At 42.5% G+C, this 15,163-nt stretch overlaps 1 protein-coding gene across 3 annotated transcripts; it reads right to left on the reverse strand.

The window, feature by feature from the left end:
* Positions 1-679: 679 nt before the first annotated feature.
* On the reverse strand, positions 680-3,194 carry LOC149386371 (mediator of RNA polymerase II transcription subunit 19a-like). Of its 3 annotated transcripts, none has more exons than XM_089624997.1 (6): positions 3,033-3,194; positions 2,782-2,820; positions 1,630-1,919; positions 1,348-1,542; positions 1,163-1,219; positions 680-881 (listed from the first exon to the last, which is right to left on the reverse strand). In XM_089624997.1, the coding sequence occupies exons 2-6, from the start codon at positions 2,810-2,812 to the stop codon at positions 843-845; spliced, it is 612 nt and encodes a 203-aa protein (XP_089481123.1). In that variant the 5' UTR covers positions 2,813-2,820; positions 3,033-3,194; the 3' UTR covers positions 680-842. The 3 variants fall into 3 exon arrangements, with proteins under 3 accessions (XP_089481123.1, XP_089481121.1, XP_089481122.1); XM_089624995.1 differs by having other exon boundaries at positions 1,154-1,219; positions 3,033-3,193; XM_089624996.1 differs by having other exon boundaries at positions 1,154-1,219; positions 2,782-2,885; positions 3,033-3,193.
* Between the last annotated feature and the right edge of the window lie 11,969 nt (positions 3,195-15,163).

A 15,163-nucleotide genomic window follows, 5' to 3' on the forward strand; every position in this document is an offset into this window, starting at 1 on the left:
CAAAACAAAAAACACAACACAAACAAAACGGCAGATCCGACCACTTCTGCACCCGACAAACTCTTCAGCCACGTCCCTCCCATCTTTAGCTCGGAGTCTCGCCGTATCACTCCAGTCGGAGAGAGAAACAGAGGAAGCCGCCGAAGCCGCCAAACCGTTCTCAGATCCGAGACCAGATCCGAGACCAGGCCCGCCGGAGCCACCTGACCCACCGAAGCCACCGAGACCTGATCCACCGAAGCCACCGAAGCCACCTGCGAACCACAGACCCAGCGAGGGATCCGAGACCAGACCCACCGAGGCCACCTGCGAACCATAGACCCACCGAGGCCACCGAGACCACCTGCGAACCATAGACCCACCGAAGCCGCCAGATCCGAGACCTGAGCACGTTCACCACGGTCGAGCACCCGGAGCCGCCGGCGCGCCAGAGAAACGAAGAGCTGAGCCGATGCAAGGACGAGGGAAGAGCCGCCACCTAGAGCCGCGCACGTCAGTGAGGAGATGCTGCCGGGGAGGCCGATGCTCACCTCCCAGGCCGGAGCCCAGGAGGCGGCGGCTGCTGGTGAGGCTAGGGTTTCCTGTACTCTGTTTTTTGAGAGAGAAAACCTGTCGAAGGAGAGAGAAATCGCCTGAACTCTTTGAAGATAAAAAAAAATTCTTTCAAAAAACAGCTATATATTTCTAAGATATATTCAAAGAAAGAATGATGTGGACAACGCGGTAATATATAGACAAGCTTGAAGAAGCGTAAAAAAATAAACAAATGAGTTTTTTATAATAATAAAGAGGTACCAAGTGTTTTGGAATTAAGAACAACAAATGTATAGACCAATGACTAGTCATCTCATATTACCCCAGCACTCTCTCGGCTTACTTTTCTGCATTGAGATGGAATGTCAAATAAAGAGTTAAAGAAACGGACTTTCAACAGCTCATCCACTTGAACTTTTAAAAAATATATATATATATATATATATATATATATATATATATATATATATATATATGAAACTAGTGCTATTCTAGCTTCCCTGAAATTTTCATCACAGACAAAAGCAACCGATGAATGTAGATTTTTTTTTTTCTTTTTCCCAACAGAGAATAATACAGGTGAAAGTAGAAGAGAAGAGACCATTATTTTAAACTTTACCTCTCTTACCATGCTTCCTTGATTCTCGCTCGCAGGAACACCTTCGAAACCATCAAAAACCTTCTTCTAAAACACAAGACGCGAGGAAAACAACAAATCAACAAAGCGAGAGAAATTAACTAGTTAAGTAATAAGGAAATCAACTAGTCAACGATATAGCATATATTTCAAAACGTGTTGAAGCCGAGAGAGACCTTGATTAATCGTCCCTTCACTAACTCGAAGCCTGAATTGTTCTCTTCCTTAGTAGTCTTGTTCACATCCCGAAGTTTGCGCTTCGGATCATCGTCTTTCTCTCTCTTCTCATCCTTGCTATCGGCCCTCTTTCGCTTCTTTTGTCTCAACTCGCTCTTTAGCTTTACCTCACCAGTTGGAATCCCCTTCTCGGCCTGCACAAAGAAGAGAGACCTTTATCTAGAAAGTCATTTCTCAAAAATCGACTCGATAAAGAGGCCAGTTACGATAAAAAGTTCTACTTGAGGCAGTTTGACTGTTGAAGTTTCCTTGATGTGAAAAGCGTCCCCGAGTAAACCCAAATCAAAACAGCGAATCGGAATGCTCTTCTTTCCCAAAGGAGAGGCGTTTCGGAAGAGCTGGTCCAACTCCATACCTTGGCCCTTCCTGATCTCGGTGTCTCCGACCACATTGTCGAGATAACGAGTATCGGAAATCGATACGGGAATCGACTTTTTGCAAAACGATTCGTAGTGAGTCCACAGCTTGAACTGACTAATGAGATCGGCTGAGCCACCCAATTCCCGAGGCCCTGCAAATTTTTCTTTTAATTTAAATGGCCACGTGTTTCACTCACTTAAAAATAGCTCACAAATATATGATCATCTCTCTGACAGGACCCGAAAAAATAATAATAATAAACTAATTAAATGACATAAAATTTGAACTTTTCCTGGTGCTCCTTGTTTCCTCTTGCTAATCAATACCATTAAAAAAGCACACCAAAAGAAACCCTTTGTTGAATCTCGCCTTCGCATATATACCTCAAAACCTCCTAACTCGACGATCTGGTATTTACTTTTAACGGTAAAAACATATGTTGGCGGGTATTGAAGTGTGGGTGTGATAAGAAAACCTTGGTAATACATTGATAAAGTGGTTCAGAATACAAGATAACAAGGTATTCGAGACCGGAAACTCTCCCAAAAAGGCTATAAGCCTCACACAAAACTAACTCACTTCCTTCTCAAAATTCTCACTAATAGTATTTCTAACTCTGAACAAACAATCAACTAATTACTCATTTATCTAGAGTCCTAACAGTATGTTTGGGGTAGTATCTTAATCAGGACACTTCCGGATGAGCATTTCACAACCCGAAGGGTTAATAAACAAAGCCCCAATTCTTATACCACTGCGTTTAATCCTCACGAAAAATCTCTTAACGTGAAGCTCTAATACCAGTGAGCTCAAAATCAAAGACCACATTCATATTATTACCACGTATACAAATATGATCATGAAAATAAAAAAATTAAAATAATAAAGCCAATATTCAATGGCTTCCGTAGATTTCAGCTGCTTTTTTTTTCTTTTTCTATGTTCGGTCAATTTATTGAAATCAACAAAAGCAATAACCAAATTCCATCGCTCGGTATCTACAGAATTCTTACCCCTTCCGAATCTTCTGGAATCAAAATCCATTTCGCTTACTGAAACGCGAAAAGATATTAAATAACAACCTCTCGATTCGTCATAACGATAATGTTAGTTCTTCCTACAAAGCATACAACCTTTTTCTAACTTTCTGTGAGCAAGAAATTCGCACTAGAAGAATCTAGATATTAGGTGACCCAAGTTTTTTGAAAAACGAGGATGGCGAGTGAATTTATTCTCAAAAAGAGCAAGTTCAAATATTGTTCACCTGAGAATATGAAGCGGGAGATTGAAAAATGGGAATCAGCGATTGAATGAGTTGTTGAGAGCTCGAAGAAGACGGCCCTCTCGCATTGTTAGTGATGATCCCCTGCTTTACCGCTTTAAGGAATGCCTCTCGAGTACCCTAATCTCAAGGGTATTTTCTAAATGGAATAGCTTTAATAATTTTGAAATAAAGATGGAAACTTTCGTTAAAAAAAACTATTTAATTACAAGACATAGGTTGATTTATTTTGCTCATTTACGGTCTAAAAGTGTTACCATCAAGGCATTTTAGTCTAGAAACTTTTTTTTTTAAACATAAAATTATTCTAAATTTTTCATTTTTTGGGATCTTTGCTAGTTTAGTAGAATAATGGATATCTTGACCGATTGGTTGTGCTCGCTCATTAAAAAATGGGGTAATTAACTCAGTAATTTAATAACTTACCATGTTTTTAAAAAATAGTAAAAAATTTATTTTAATAAAAAAAAATAGCGTACTAATCCAAAGTAATTTAATTAATTAATTAAGTTAATTTAATTTACTTAGAAAAATAACCCAACACCGATAAAAATTAATATTTTAGCTTGATGGGCTAATTTCTTAAGAAAATAAAATTTTAGCTAAAACTTAAACGAATCTAAAGAATTAGTTAGTTGCAACAAATTACACTTAAAAAAATTACTGTCAAATTAATGTTTTAAAATTATAAATAGTCATTTATATTGATGTTACTATTTTTTAATAGTTTTATTGAATTTTAGTCATTGTTTACGATTTCAATTTATGATGTTCATGATTGTTTACCGACACAGTTTTTGAATGAATTTAAAATTATCGCTATTTTAAGAATATTTTATCTCATAACTGATATTTTTGTAATTTTTGTATCTCTATTTTTTTTTTTTTCGAATTCTAATCTCTATTTGATTTATGTTTCTTTTCATTCGTTTTCGTGTCCCACAGCGCTCAGCCCAGCCAAAAATTATTGAAAAAAATACTAAAATAATAGTTTTATGTTGCAATATTTTTAAAATAGCGACCATCTTAAATTCTTTTTGTAAATAACATTTTTTAAAACGTTGAATTATGAACACTATTTTAAGCAAGTTACTTGTTGTCGCTGTTATTCGGACAACGATTTAGGAGTCGCAGACGGTCAGACCCAAGGCCGGACCAAGTGGTCTCGTCTCGACTCGAGCGTGTCGGACTTGGTATCCCAAGTCGTCCCTTAGCTGTGGGTGTCCCTTGAGTTCGTCAGAGTACCTGAAAAGGAGTAGAGAACACGTGAACTACAAAGGGGAAACAGGGGGGGTGCCCCTGTTTACCTCTCCGACGCTCAACATTAGTGTGATTGAGGTGCAGTATAGAGGTTTTAGGGGTGTTTAGAGGCCAGAGCTTGAGAGAAACGAGCGAGGTACGAGTTCGGCAGCGTTTCGGTACTCAAGAATGGATTACCTGGACTAAGGGGGGTGCCTTGGTATTTATAGGCAGCCAAGGGGTGGTTTGAAGACCCCTTGGCCGAGTGAGAATGCTTGGGTCGGCATTGGAGGAGGCTGGGTCGGCCAATGGCCGAGTGAACATGGTGGTGAGGTTCACTCGGCCATTGGCCGAGTGAAGGTCTTGGGTCGGCTGAGGTTCACTCGGCCATTGGCCGAGTGAACTGCTGGAAGGTTCACTCGGCCAATGGCCGAGTGAACTGCTGAGGCAGCAGGGAGGTTCACTCGGCCATTGGCCGAGTGAACTGCTGGAAGGTTCACTCGGCCAATGGCCGAGTGAACTGCCTTGGCGGCTGGAGGGTTCACTCGGCCATTGGCCGAGTGAACTGCTGGAAGGTTCACTCGGCCAATGGCCGAGTGAACTGCTGAGGCAGCAGGGAGGTTCACTCGGCCATTGGCCGAGTGAACTGCTGGAAGGTTCACTCGGCCAATGGCCGAGTGAACTGCCTTGGCGGCTGGAGGGTTCACTCGGCCATTGGCCGAGTGAACTGCTGGAAGGTTCACTCGGCCAATGGCCGAGTGAACTGCCTTGGTGGCTGAGGGGTTCACTCGGCCATTGGCCGAGTGAACTGTCCAATGGCCGAGTGAGCCATTTGACCCAGCCAATGGCCGAGTGAGCCATTGACTCGGCCCATGGCTGGGCTTTGACTTGGCCATTGGTTTGGGCCGGCTCCTGGCTGAGTCAGGGTTCCGCCGCCCAAGACCTCGTACAGCCATGTGGGTCGAAGAGATGCCCTTGTTCCCGTTGGCCCTAGACGGGCCAACAACATTAGCCCCCCGAGTTTCCGGTCGAGCGTAGGTCGAGTGGAAACTCAAAATCTACGCTTTTATGCGGACGCGGGATGAATGCTCTCGGGTTTGCATCATGAGGAATGGCATTCGCGCGTCGCGAGGGACGACTTTTTGTTTCGGATTGATCGTGCGTGGCTCATTTTCTCGATCTACCAATGAGGGCGTGGTCGATTAGCACGGCTTTGTTGTTTTGTGCGCGTCTTGTTTTCTCGATTTGCCAACGAAGGCATAATCGATTTGCGCGTCTTCTTTGTTTTGTGCGCGTCTTGTTTTCTCGACCTGCCAACGAAGGCATAATCGATTTGCACGTCTTTTTTGTTTTGTGCGCGTCTTACTTTTCTCGACCTGCCAACGAAGGCATAATCGATTTGCACGTCTTTTTTGTTTTGTGCGCGTCTTACTTTTCTCGACTTGCCAACGAAGGCATAATCGATTTGCACGTCTTTGTCGTATGGTGCGCGTCTTATGTTCTCGACCTGCCAACGAAGGCATAATCGATTTGCACGTCTTTTTTGTGTAGTGCGCGTCTTACTTTTCTCGACTTGCCAACGAAGGCATGATCGATTTGCACGTCTTTGTTTGGTTGTGCGCGTCTTATGTTCTCGACTCGCCAACGAAGGCATAATCGATTTGCACGTCTTTTTTGTTTTGTGCGCGTCTTACTTTTCTCGACCTGCCAACGAAGGCATAATCGATTTGCACGTCTTTTTTGTTTTGTGCGCGTCTTACTTTTCTCGACTTGCCAACGAAGGCATAATCGATTTGCACGTCTTTGTTTGGTTGTGCGCGTCTTATGTTCTCGACTCGCCAACGAAGGCATAATCGATTTGCACGTCTTTTTTGTTTTATGCGCGTCTTACTTTTCTCGACCTGCCAACGAAGGCATAATCGATTTGCACGTCTTTTTTGTTTTGTGCGCGTCTTACTTTTCTCGACTTGCCAACGAAGGCATAATCGATTTGCACGTCTTTTTTGTTTTGTGCGCGTCTTACTTTTCTCGACTTGCCAACGAAGGCATAATCGATTTGCACGTCTTTGTTTGGTTGTGCGCGTCTTATGTTCTCGACTCGCCAACGAAGGCATAATCGATTTGCACGTCTTTTTTGTTTTGTGCGCGTCTTACTTTTCTCGACCTGCCAACGAAGGCATAATCGATTTGCACGTCTTTTTCGTATGGTGCACGTCTTATGTTCTCGACCTGCCAACGAAGGCATAATCGATTTGCACGTCTTTGTTTGTTTCCTTCTTTTTTCTTTTTCTTTTTTTTGTTGAACATTGTTTCCCATTAGCCCCCCGAGTTTCTCGTGTACTCGTAGAGGAGACTAGAAATTATAATGCAGCAAGATAAAGACTTCGAGGTGAAATGTGATACAATTATCATGCACAAATAGTCAAAAATTACATCCCTGGGCCATTGGCCTTATTGAAATTCGAGATTGTCTTAAAATAACATGACATAATGAGAAAAGGGGACGGGCTTAGCCCACGACATGCAGCTGTGAGGTCTCCGGTTGTTCAATCGCTGCCTGGTTCATGACAGTCACCGTCGCCGGACCCTTCCTTCCCCGCCGTGGACGGTCTTCGTGCACCGTGGCCGCCCCGACCGTTCTCAGGACATACTCTTTTAATTTCCCGACTTGAATCAGGGCCTCGATCTGACGCCTAAGATGATAGCACTCGGACGTCAGATGCCCGTGATCCTGGTGGTACTCACAGAACTTGTTCCGATCCCTCTTCGCGGGATCCTTCGCTAGAGGAGCCGGACTTCCTAGCTCGTCGCGGTGCAGAGCTAGGATCCGCTCTTGCGGAGTGTTCAGAGGGGTGTATGTTGATGACGCTCGGAAGCTATCAACGTGCGACGATCTTGGACCGGAGAGGGGGCGACCGTTAGGGGCCCGGCCTCCCTTGCTCCTCTTGCTTTGAGGGTCGGGGCGATCTTCGTCCCGTTCTTCGCGGTGGCGACTACCTTGTCCTCCTGGCTTTCGGCTATCGCGGCCATCGAGATAGTCCTCGATTCCCATATGTGTGCGGGCTCTCGTCATCAGCTCCGCCATGTCTCGCGGGACTTGCCCGACAATGGACTTGAGGAAGTCGCCCGTGCGAACTCCCTCGGTGATCGCCGTGATGGCGTCCTTGTCGTCGAAGCCCTCGACTTTGTGAGACTCCTCGGTGAAGCGAGCGAGGTATTGTCTCAATGTCTCATCTCTCCCTTGTCGAATGGAGATGAGGTGGGTCTTCGATTTCTTTTGTGCCACAAGCGTGGCAAAGCGAGCGAGGAAAGCCTCTCGCAAGGCCCTGAAGGACGGGATGCTTCCAGGCCTCAAACTTTGGAACCACTCAAAGCCCGACCCTGTGAGGGTCAGGCTGAAGGCTTGGCAGAGGGTGGCGTCCGTCTGCCCTTGCATCGTCATCCACGTCTCATAGTGTTGGACGTGGAAGTGGGGGTCCGTACGTCCATCATAGGGGGGAATGGAGGGTAACTTAAAGTTTCCCACGCATGGCTGCGCGAGGACCTGTGCGGCGAAGGGAGAGTATGATTCCTCGATCCCTCCGTACGGCCTTTGCCTCCCAGACTCCCTCATCTCGATGATTTGATTCTGGAGGCTCTGAATCATCGTGACCACGTCAAGCCCGTTAGCAGGGCCGACCGTCGGGGCCACGGGAGTCACCGGTTGGCGTTCGTTGGATGCTTGGTCCATGACATTGGCCTGAGGTCGGCCAAGAGTTGCGGCGGGGAGCGCGTCCCTTCGAGAATTTAGCCTTTGGTGGAGATCCTCCCCTCGGGAGTTTCTCTGCGCTGTCAAGCGTTCTCTAAGGTCCACGCTTGGCGCACGACGAGGCGAGGTCGCCCTTGGTCGGGTCGTCCGGCGAGCGCTTCGGCTATCGGCTCCATCGTCGACCAGAGTCGCTCTCTCCTCGGCGAGGGGCCGTGTCCGGCCACCTCTTGAAACCGAAGGGGCGAGTCCCCGGGACTGTGACCGTGCCTGTTGTCGCGCCGGGTACAAAGGATCGGCCAACGCACCGTTGGCCCTCTCGGGTCGCGCTTGAGCGAGGCTAGGGGTGGCCTCGTCGGTCCTCGACTCCTCCACGTATTCGGGGTCGGAGTAATCTTGAGCAGATCGATCCTCGACGTCGTAGCCGAGGAGACCAGCGATGAGGGAGCTGTCAACGCCGGGACGGTCAAGGAGCTCCGCGAGCCGCCGGGCCGTGTCCTCTCGGAGCTCGGCCTCGGGGTCGTTCACCGGGTCTTGGGGCTGGCTCTCGCTATCGCGAGGTTGCCCTTCAAGACGGTGCGCGAGGAGTCGGAGACCGTACCTCGAGCTCGTCGCTCAGGTACCCGCGGAGGTAGTGGGTAGGTGACTCATCTCTCGAGAGTCGTAGGGGCGGTGAAAGTGTGGAATGGAAGGGAGAGCGTGCTAAGGTCGGTGGTCCCCTCCTTCTAGCGCCAAAATGTTGTCGCTGTTATTCGGACAACGATTTAGGAGTCGCAGACGGTCAGACCCAAGGCCGGACCAAGTGGTCTCGTCTCGACTCGAGCGTGTCGGACTTGGTATCCCAAGTCGTCCCTTAGCTGTGGGTGTCCCTTGAGTTCGTCAGAGTACCTGAAAAGGAGTAGAGAACACGTGAACTACAAATGGGAAACAGGGGGGTGCCCCTGTTTACCTCTCCGACGCTCAACATTAGTGTGATTGAGGTGGAGTATAGAGGTTTTAGGGGTGTTTAGAGGCCAGAGCTTGAGAGAAACGAGCGAGGTACGAGTTCGGCAGCGTTTCGGTACTCAAGAATGGATTACCTGGACCAAGGGGGTGCCTTGGTATTTATAGGCAGCCAAGAGGTGGTTTGAAGACCCCTTGACCGAGTGAGAATGCTTGGGTCGGCATTGGAGGAGGCTGGGTCGGCCAATGGCCGAGTGAACATGGTGGTGAGGTTCACTCGGCCATTGGCCGAGTGAAGGTCTTGGGCCGGCTGAGGTTCACTCGGCCATTGGCCGAGTGAACTGCTGGAAGGTTCACTCGGCCAATGGCCGAGTGAACTGCTGAGGCAGCAGGGAGGTTCACTCGGCCATTGGCCGAGTGAACTGCTGGAAGGTTCACTCGGCCAATGGCCGAGTGAACTGCCTTGGCGGCTGGAGGGTTCACTCGGCCATTGGCCGAGTGAACTGCTGGAAGGTTCACTCGGCCAATGGCCGAGTGAACTGCCTTGGTGGCTGAGGGGTTCACTCGGCCATTGGCCGAGTGAACTGTCCAATGGCCGAGTGAGCCATTTGACCCAGCCAATGGCCGAGTGAGCCATTGACTCGGCCCATGGCTGGGCTTTGACTTGGCCATTGGTTTGGGCCGGCTCCTGGCTGAGTCAGGGTTCCGCCGCCCAAGACCTCGTACAGCCATGTGGGTCGAAGAGATGCCCTTGTTCCCGTTGGCCCTAGACGGGCCAACAACATTACTCTTGCGATAAAATACAAGAAACAACTGCCAAAAGCAAATACTACCATGAAAATAGTAAAACATAATAATAATTAAAAAAAAATATCTCCCCAAATTTATATATATAATTATTGTGGATTTTAAATAATATATATTCTCATATTATTGAAAAAAAAAGTCTATAAATTAAAAAAAATATATGATTATTTAAAGCTTAAAAAACACTAACCTCCCCTCGTCTTACGGAAGCCTCGACCATCCTTTATGGGGGTGACCTTGAAGTGTCAATGTGTCGTGTTGTCCTTTAATCGGACTATTTGGAAGTAGTCAACAACATCAAAGTATCAAAGTTATGTTTGTCAATTTTCAATACTTTTTGGATTAGGTTCCTTCCTAGATTGTAATGAGTCTGCTCATAATTTGACTAAGTACTCTCTTAGAATTAAGGAGGGGATTTGATTTGGTTAGAACTTGAATGAGATTATTGTTGATCTAAGGGGTTAGGCATGACTTCTTTGTAACGACGGTATTCTTTAAGCTTTTAAGTGAGGACATTAATATTATTTTTTTGTGGCACCGTCCACGTTTTAAAAAAAAAAATTGCATTTTCAATCACTCAAACGGGTGACCTATATTACAATTATGGATGATAATTTTACTTACATATCCACGTAACCGCAAGACCTTACTCGTTACGGGTATGGTCTTACCCGAATAAAGGGTAATGGGTAGGGTATGAATATTACCCATTAAAAATTATATGGGTATGGGTAGGGTATGATTTTTATCCAATCCTACCTACTTAAAAATTATTACTATATTTATGAATTCTAAGCAAATTTTAGTGTACTTATTTATTAATTTAAGTATTTTTTAGATTTGTTTATTTTTTTATTGAAGTGTATTTTTTATATTTGCTATTAATACATCTAATATTAAATGAGCAAAAAAAATACACATGGGTTATCCTCAGGGCCGGCCCAACCCTTTGCCCACTTAAGTCATGGCCTAAAGCCTCAAAATTTTAATGAAAAAATAGGCCTAAAAAAACCTCAATTTTTTTAAAAGGCCTCTTAAATAAAATTATTATGTATATGACCCAATTTTTTTATAATATATTTCATATGTTTTCAAAATAAAAACCTCAAATTTTATTTTTGCCTAAGATCTCATAGTACTTCGGGCCGACCGACCGACCTTGATTATCCTATACCCTTTAGAGTTTTATTTATATCTAGACTCATAAAAAATAAATGTGTATAAACATAATATAATTTTGCAAAAAATTTATTGGTAGAGTCTGATTTTGCCATCCCCAGATCATCTACATTGCCATCCCCCGACCCCCCGTTACCCCGATCGCCCGTTATAATCAATAATACATTAGGGTGACCTCTCTCTCTATATTCATCCCTCACTATATACAAAAATAATATAATCCCTATATTCACTATATACAAAAATAATATAATAGTTATAATAATTATTACTCAATATTGGTATCTGCGGCCTACAAATTTGGTTATAAAATCAACTTTGTCTGTACCAACAAATTACAACCACGTCGTTGGTCAAGCGTCATTAATACCTTCCATGCAGTCAAGAATAATAATATTATATATTTGATATTTTCAACATCGTGACTAAATGTGTACCACAAGATCATCACCAGCACGAGAAAAAGTTATTGGACAACCTTCATATAAATATCGACATCAGTTTGGTGGAGTATATTTATGTATTTTATCCTGACGTTTATTTCGCACTCCACATAGGCTGACTGTACTACATATTAGCACATTCAAAAATACATAAAATTAGCTAACCTTTTCAAAAAAATAATAACATAAGATAAGATATAACAGTCTAAATTGTAGACTGATTTTACAGGTAGTTTATATGAAGATATAAATGATTTTAGCTAACTCTTAAACTCGTTCTTAATCAAGTTTAAAAATAATTGATAATGACTTTATAAATCTACATAAACATTTTGAGTCACTTTAAAAAAACTTCAAAATTATTAATCGCATTTTCGGATTAACATTCAGGACCGTTTATGGTTCGATATAGGGCCGGACCCTATGACCATACGTAGTTAAGTGTGGTGAAGTTTTCTCTTCTCATCATCTTCGTATCTCGTCAATAAATATCTTTTGTGCTTCTCGCGTTCGTCATATTTGTCGTTCTCTTCGTGTACTTTGGATCTTCGTGTCTCCGGGGCCTTGAATCTTTGGATCTTCGAGCTTTCGGATCTTCGGAGCTTCAAGTCTCCAAGTCTTCGCTTTCTTTGTGTTCTTTGGATCTTCGAGTTTTCGGATCGTCGAGTCTTTGAGTCTTCAGATCTATATTCGGGTCTTTGAGCTTCGGATCTTCCGCGTTCTTCGTCGAACTCATGAGCCTTAGCCTCCTCGAGTCTTCAACCATTTGAATCTCTCTCCAAAGTCCGACCTTCAACCCGAGAAACCTCTTACGAGACCTTGCCTTCAACTCGTGAAACCTCTTCCGACACCTTGCCTTCAATCCGTGAAACATCGTCCGACACCTTTACCGCAACCCGTGAGACCTCTTCCGAGACCTTGCCTTCAACTCGCTGATCTTCTCTCCGAACGTGTTCTTCGCGTTCCTCATCGAATCTTCTGATCTTCGAGTCGTTCTTAGATCTTCAAGTTCATCGTCGGTTCTTATCCTTGCACATTTACTTAAGCACAAGAAAACGTGAATATAGAATGACGCGGAGGATTTTCCTTTGGCACGCCCTAACGCTCAATATTAGTCATGTTATTATGTTCTTGGTGAACGATTTGTGATCGTCTCTATATTTTATAGAGAGAGAAAGTTGTAGTGTCAATTGTGTAGAGTTTTGACAAGTTGATAGAACTTACTTTGTGAATTGAGTATTTATAGGAACAAATGAGTTTAATGGGATGTGCTTAATTGGTCGGGTGGTGGAAACGGTCGGGTGGTCTTGGCCGAGTGGTGGGAATGGTCGGGTGACGGTCGGGTGGTCGGCCAGGTGGTCTTCTTTTTTGACCGACCGGATGGTCTTCATTTTTGGCTGGCCAGGTGGTTATTTTCTTTGCTGGCCGAGTGGTCATTTTCTTTGACCAAGTGGTCTTATTTTTTTGGTCGGTCGGGTGATCATTTTCTTTGACCAATCAAGTGGTCATGTTTGTGGCTCTGTCTTGAATATTTGTTAAGGAGTTTAGCTTGAAAACATGCTTTGAAAGTCTCTTTTGAGAAATCGTTTGAGAGACATCTCATGAGTGTATTGATTCGGAGCTTGACGAATGAGTGTATACTTGATTTTGGGTCATTGCAAGGACTTGCAAATTCGATTCCTGGTCTCAAGAGATATATTTTTTAGACGTGATCTTGAGAGATATATATTTTAGACGTGATCTCGAGTCGTTGCGTGGACTCTCGACTCATCTCGTGGATTTGAAAGAGGACTTGCCGACATGGTCTCGCGACATAACTCGTGGGTTGTCTCGTTGACATGGTCTCGAGTTGTTTCATGAACCTTATTTTGAGTGTTTGACTTGAGCACTTTGCTTGTGGCATTGGCATTTTGTGCATTAATTTAATGTATCTTTTTTGCTCTCATGGTGTTGCTTTTATCTTGTGAAAATAACATAATAACAACAACTATATTAGTTTTTAAGTTTAAATAAATGACTTCAAAAGATGTCTAAAACATTTTTTTAAGGACTTTATAGATGAAGCTTACCACAAAAACGATTACGCAAAGAACAAATATGTCGTGGTTAATTTCCATGACAAAATTCGTCCGCTATGAAAATCAAGGAATTGGGGCTTTCCACCATTGAAAAAATAAACTTCTGTCATGGGTTGTGATGTTAGCGACTATTTATAATAGTGAAATATTTGATTTCAAGCCGTTTTAAAGATGTCTTAAAAAATATCCACATATAAAAAATAAACTATTTAAAATAATTTATAATTAAATATTTTTCACGTATACGAATACTTTCAACGTATGATGTTGTTCATTATTAAAAATTGAATACCAAATCTCATAATATATTCTCACTCGTTACCGTCTTATATTTGTTCAATCTCACCCCCTAAAACGAAAGTTCTTTCAAAAAGGAAATAGAGAGAGATATAAAATTGACTAGGTGGGACCCCACAATTTTTTCCCATTTTCTTAGTATAGTCTAATAAATGAGAAAAAAAATATATTTTCTCGATATGGTTATAGGACTATTGTCTCAATACCATTTACATTAGGTATTGTCTCAATACCATTTAGGTGCGGAGCTCGTATTCCATTGTTTTTTTTTACTTGCTATATGTAAGTTTCATAAAAATTGAATATATATATATATATATATATATATATATAAGAGATTGAGATGAAATATATGGGATAAAAAAATGTGTAAAATTAGATTGGAAATTTTCGGTGCGAAGATATTACAACAAAGAAACTGTCATTATAAAGACAAGACCGACGTTTATCGCAAAATATAAGATGGGACTATGAGGTCAAATTTTATAAGTTCCACGTGGCCACCTTTAGTTCCAATAATTTTGTTATAGATCGTCATGTCACGTAGCAATCACCACATAGATCATAATAATTTTAATATACATTTTTATATTTCTTTGCTCGCATTGCCATAACTTCAATTGATGTTCACTACCCTTATAACATTGTAGACGATTCAAATGGGATCCTAGGTGCAAAATAATGCTCCCAATCGGTCTAATTTTAATAACCCCACAGCCTGCTTTACTGTCTAGTTATGAATGTGACGATTCCATATTATTCTTAATTGTTATACCCTCAAATACCACCCAGTCATTTTAGCTTCAACTAACTCTATATTATATATAAAGAAATAAACCTTACTAGTCATGTACGTATTAAAACCTATCTTATTAGCACAACATGGCAATGTTTTTAAAAAAAATTGTTATAGTAGTATACTTTGTATATTTTATTTTCGTTGATGGACGCTTACCACTAAATTAGTCATTTTTTTCTTAGTCGCTATATTATGATAGTTATTATTAGAATTCTTAATATTAACTATTATCTCTCGATTTAGTCATGTACTATAGTCCCTTTTTTTCAATATTAACTTATAGGATCATATGAACTAATAAAAAAAAACATAAGTTATCGTTTTTTTAAATATATATATCCTGACTATTAATCTGCGAGCAATTTTAATATTACGCAGATGCTTTTAGTATATATCCGGTTTTAGTATGTAGAGATGTTTGCCTTATCTTCTTTTTTTCTTCCGCTCATTATTCAGTCACTTGGTCACTTATACGCAATTATGACCAGCAAAATGAAACATTATATTATTTCATTTTAATGCTCGTTTACATCAATATATTATCGTTTCTGAATTTGGTGGAGCACTTTTCTTCAGCTTTCTTT

Source organism: Urtica dioica, chromosome 9, assembly GCF_054948205.1.
Source record: "Urtica dioica subsp. dioica isolate 48M chromosome 9, U.dioica_male_clone48M_v1_H2, whole genome shotgun sequence".
Taxonomy (NCBI): domain Eukaryota; kingdom Viridiplantae; phylum Streptophyta; class Magnoliopsida; order Rosales; family Urticaceae; genus Urtica; species Urtica dioica.

Coding starts and splice junctions, on each gene's coding strand:
- LOC149386371 (XM_089624995.1), bottom strand. CDS start 2,812: ATGGATTTTGATTCCAGAAGATTCGGAAGGG. Junction 1,220..1,347: donor TGAAGGGACGATTAATCAAG/GTCTCTCTCGGC, acceptor CTTGTGTTTTAG/AAGAAGGTTTTTGATGGTTT. Junction 882..1,153: donor AAGGAAGCATGGTAAGAGAG/GTAAAGTTTAAA, acceptor ATCTCAATGCAG/AAAAGTAAGCCGAGAGAGTG.